The 5,477-nt window shown below is 42.9% G+C and overlaps 1 protein-coding gene across 1 annotated transcript; it reads right to left on the bottom strand.

The window, feature by feature from the left end:
* Positions 1–546: 546 nt before the first annotated feature.
* On the bottom strand, positions 547–1,503 carry LOC127189819 (olfactory receptor 10V1-like). Its single transcript, XM_051146917.1, has one exon. The coding sequence runs from the start codon at positions 1,501–1,503 to the stop codon at positions 547–549; it is 957 nt and encodes a 318-aa protein (XP_051002874.1).
* Between the last annotated feature and the right edge of the window lie 3,974 nt (positions 1,504–5,477).

The following is a 5,477-nucleotide window of genomic DNA, read 5'->3' on the forward strand; positions in this document are numbered from 1 at the left end:
CCATTATCTGCTCTTCTAGAGGACCAAGACTCGACTCTAAGCACCCACATGGTGGTTCACAAAAGTCTATAACTCCAATTTAAGGCCTCCAGGTCACCAGTATGCTTGTGGTACACAGATGTTTGCACAAACAAAACACCCATATGTGTTAAATGAATAAATATTTAAAATGTTAAGTAGCACATTGGCAACTCTCTTTTTAAAAACCACACTCCACTTTCAGGTATGCCTTAATCTTCCCATAAGTGCCTTTTTTTCTATAGTTAACAAACTTGAACTCTGCTTATGAGAGAGAGAGAGAGAGAGAGAGAGAGAGAGAGAGAGAGAGAGAGAGAGAGAGAGAGCCAATTAATCCAGAATTTAAATACTGAAAGTATTTTTCTACCCACTTTCCAAAATGGCTAACCTGAGGCTGAGTGAAGAAATCTGGCCTTTAAAGCATAACTAACAATAGAAAACATGAACTTAACAATAGCAAACCAAAGACATATCAGCTCCCATTTCCTCATAGTGCCTATTTCTACCCAAGATGTTACAGAGGATTACTTAGGATGTTTCTTGTGTTTGGACCAAAACCAGTTTCATTATCACTCTCCTCAGAGCATCCTTGAGCTCTCTGTTTCTCATGCTGTAGATCAAAGGGTTCAACACAGGGGTGATGAATGTGTAAACCACAGATACTACCTGGCCCCGCTCAGGGGAGGAGCTGGAGCTGGGACACAGGTAGATGAGGCTTCCACATCCATACTGCAGGAGGACCACAGTCAGGTGGGAGGAGCAGGTGGAGAAGGCTTTGTGCCTCCCCTCAGCTGAGCGGATCTTCAGGATGGCATCCACAATGAAGACATAGGAGAGAGTGATGAGGAGGAAAGGGATGGTGAGCACAATGACGCTGACCACAAACAGAGTGGCCTCATGGACACGGGTGTCTGCACAGGCCAGTCTCATGACAGGGAGGACGTCACAGTAGAACAAGCTGATTTCCTTACTGCTGCAGAACGGCAGTTGGAAGATGAGCACAGTCAACTGCATGGCCAAGATGAAACCCAGCAACAGGGACCCCAGGGCCAGCTGGACACACAGGTGCCAGCTCATGATGAGGGTGTAGCGCAGAGGGTGACAGATGGCCACAAACCGGTCATAGGCCATGACGGCCAGCAGAATACAGTCAGCGCTGCCCAGGAAGATGAAGAAGAACATCTGGGCACCACAGCCTGCCAGGGAGACCACAGTCCTCTCTGTGGACAAGATGCTGGCTAGAGTCAGGGGGGCTATGGTAGAAGAATAGAAGATCTCCAGGCTGGCCAGGTTTGCCAGGAAGAAGTACATAGGGGTGTGGAGACACCGATTGGTCCAGATAGTGAGGACAATGGACATGTTTCCTCCAATGCTGACCAGGTACATTGTGAGAAAGACCACAAAGATCAGCATCTGCACCTCAGGGAGTTTGGAGAAGGGGCGGAAGTGGAAGAGGACCATCCCAGTCTGATTCCCTTCCTCCATGTACTTAATGCATTGGGTTTGCTATTGGCAGAGGTGACATCACTGAGGATAGATAGAACCCACCTGAAGTATACTTGCCATTTTTCTCATAGGCTCTGCACATAACATTTCCTCCTGAGCCTTGAGGCCATCACATTTTCCCATATGCCTACGTTTTACCCTTTCTTTCCTTTTGCACAAATAACTCTTTCAGTCTCTCTTGTTTTGTCTGGGATCCTGTTTCATAAGGTATTTATTCAGCTTCCAATATCTAGTGCTGTTTTCCATTCTAGAGCAACTTTACTTCCCAGTAATATAAATTGATTCCATCAATGTCATGTCATCCTTCAAAGTCTCTTGCTGTGTATGATGGCCTAGGCCTGTATTCCCAGCATTTAGGAAGATCCTCCTGAGCTGCGGAGTACATTTAAGGCCAAAACTAAATGAAACCCCATCCCAAAAAAAAATGAACAACAAAATCTCCATCTCTTTTCCGTAACTACCATTTTCTACTCTTTATCTCAAGTAGTGTGTTGTATTGAATTTCTCTGTTCCTTGAGACCATTCTACTGAAGGTCACCAAGGGCCCCCAATTCCTGAATCAAACAGATAGTTTTAACAACTATGTTGCATCCAGACCAGCTGGAAACTCCTCACTTCTGGTTTCAGTAACACTGGCCCTTCCTCCCACCTCTCTGGATATGACTCAGGCAAGTTTTTTTTTTATTGGGGGGGGGGGTTAACTCACCACCTGGCCTCAGATCCACACCCTGTAGAAGTCTGTAAGGACTGCATCAGACAAGTCTTTCACACTCTCGCTTGTTGTATTTGATCAAAGAGGGGAACGAGCTGGAGAAGGAAAGTGTACACAAAGAGACGGACTATTCATCCTTCACAGGGGACACCGCATCTCCTCTGAGCTAGGGCTGCAGAACACAAGTGTCTAAGGCACTGAGTCACGTAAAGCAAGAGTGAACCCGACCTGTTCTGGATTTCTGATCGCTTGAACAAAGGCGGTCCTCTCCATTTACTGAAAAGCATAAGAAACACGTTATGGAAAAAGAATGAGAAACCTGTGTCTTCATCGATTCTCTACAGGAGTTTCACGAAAAGAGAAGTCACCTATTTCTAACACAGATTAGCGCACTAATGCACAATGCCACGAGCAAATGACAGCAACTTATGCCCTCCTGTTGCTTTCAATATTTTTTTGTGGGAAGCATTGTTTTCAAACAATAGGTGGACTTAGGCCAAATTGCCACATCTTACACATACACTGTTCTGAGCTACGGGTGGGAATGAGTCACAGAGGAGAAGCGGGGATCACCATGCAACACACAGGACAATACTAAAGCTATTTGGTTGATCTCAGCTGGTAAAACTTAATTACACTGGGAGTCCAAAACATGGTAAGAGTGATTACATTGTTTCTCTTTTCAAGGTCAGTTAGTTTTAAACAGGTTGAGTACATAGTGCATAAACAGAATGGATACACAGTTATAAACGATCTCAAAGCATAATGTTACCTTGGTTCCAATCTGGGCAAATTATGATTGATTTGTAAAGGCAAGAGGCCTTTCTCAGCAAAGTCACCCTCACAATTGTCCCTCTTTCTTTCCCTTGGTTCTGTGACCACAGCGGAGTGAGTAAGCTATCTGCCATAGCTGGGGCTGCCTAGGTTTCAGTGACATATTTCTCTTCTCTGTCACTTGAGGCTCAAAGGTAAGAACAGCTTTCCATGATCATGGGCCCTGATGCCTCACACTCCCTCATGGGTTCCTTGAATCCTGCCCTTGTCTCTGTAAAGGACCCTAACACTAACTCCTGTCCTCCACGAATTACATACAGAAGACTGTACTACACGACTAAAGAATTCTTAAAGAGGGAGAAGTCCTATGTTTTAATTTATTTTAAACGTTCTTATTTATTGAATTTTTTTCACTGACTGTAATAGATAGAAATGAATTTCACTGTAAGTTGGTATAGTGTCTGCATTAATAAGGTAAACCTACACAAATACACTCAGACACAAACAAGCATGCATTACTATTCTACTTTCTGCAAAAGTGAAATAGACATTGGTTTTTTTGTTTTTTGTTTTGGCATTGTTCTTTCTCTAAAGAATTAACCCTTGTCTTATTACAGAATATTTTTTTAAATGACTGAATGGCCAAAACAATAGATTTCTATTTCTCACAATTCTCAAGGTCAGGAATTCTAAGTTCAAGGTAGCCATAGGTTAGGTCACAGCAGGTGCCTTTTCCTTCTGTGTCCTTGCACAGCAGAAAGGAAACTACTATAAACAAAGTCATTTATTGAGTTGGACTTATAGGGGAGGTAATATCTAGTGTCTATGAAAAATCACCCTCATTTCAGCTCCCAGAATCTAATGGGACACTTCTTTTGTGGGGAGAAAAATTATCCATTTTCCACAAATGGTTTAAAGTGTTAAACGCTTTGAATGAAAACTGTATGCTACCAACCAAGGACAATACGGGCAGTAAACATTGAACCTCTACCTAGATCTAGCCAAGAGACAGGTCATTCTCTACAGATGAGTGAAGAGTGGGGACTGACTTTCACATGAACTCTGGTGACCCATATTTGACCATGTCCCCTTGATGGGGAGGCCTGGTGGCACTCAGGGGAAGGATAGCGGGCTACCAAGACTTGATACCCTATGATTATATAGAGGGGGAGGAGGTCCTCCTCAGTCACAGCCATAGGGGAGGGGAATAGGGTGAATGTGGGAGGGAGGGAGGAATGGGAGGATGGAAGGGATGGGATAACAATTGAGATATAATATGAATGAATTAATAAATAAAATGTTAAAAAAGGAAACTCTATGCTAAAGAAGATATGACAGTGAAGTAGTCTAGAACATGAAGCCAGGTACATACATATGCAGTATGATTTATTGGTGTGTGTGTGTGTGTGTGTGTGTGTGTGTGTGTGTGTGTGAATAATGTGAAAGCAAGAGCCTATGGAGGTCTAAAGAGGGCATCAGAGCCTCTAGAACTACAACTGTGGGTAGTTGTGAGCCACCATGTGTGGGCTGGGAACGAAACCTGGGTCCTCTATAAAAGCAGTAGACAACTTTTACTGCTGAGCTATCTCTTTAGGCCCAGTGGTGTTTTTTGTGTTTTTGTTGGTTTTTTTTTTTCTTTCTTTGTTTTTTTTTTAGAGCAAAGCAAAACACTAATACAAGGTAACATCGAAGGCACTTTGTCTGGCGCAGGTGTGATCAACCATTACACCACTATGACAAATCTTTTGCTTCAGAAGTTGAAGTGTTCCTTAGTTTATAATGCTGGCTAAGAAGAGAAAGTCACACAAGGTACATGCCTGGCCTGTCTCAGTCACCTCATCACTCTGAAACACTCTCGGTGGTGTTTTGGAGAAAACTGGGATGTTAATGTTTTCCTTATTTTTTTTTATTCCATATATTTTTAAATACAAACATATTGATTGCTAAAATTCTCCTTTAAGATGCCTGGGACAAAAATCCTCAGTGAGTTTCGTCTGTCACAGAAGGAATGCTTGCCTTTCTCCCGTTCTACACACATCTCCACCAGTAAACACATTTTTTTTTCTTTTTTATTAGAGTGGTTGGGTTTTATTTTGTCACAGTTTTCATGTTGAGTTTTTTGTTTATATGCTTGCTTGCTTGGGAAGTTGTTTTGTTTTGTTATAGACAGGGACTAAAGCACAACCTAACTAGTAACTCACTATGTAGCCCAGGATCACTTCAGTTTTGTGGAGATCCCCAGCCTTCCAAGTGCTGGCATTACAGGGGCAAAAAGTACTACATCCACACATTATTCTTGTTTTTAAAAGACATGTACTGGCTTCAGGGTGTGGTGGTGATATATTTAATTACAACACTTGGGAAGCAGAGGCAGGAGGATTTCTGTGAGTTCTAAGGCCAGCCCAGTTGACATAGCAGGTTCCAGGACAGCCAGATCACACAGAGAAATCTTGTCACATACACACAC

Source organism: Acomys russatus, chromosome 5 (genome assembly GCF_903995435.1).
Source record: "Acomys russatus chromosome 5, mAcoRus1.1, whole genome shotgun sequence".
Classification (NCBI taxonomy): Eukaryota; Metazoa; Chordata; class Mammalia; order Rodentia; family Muridae; genus Acomys; species Acomys russatus.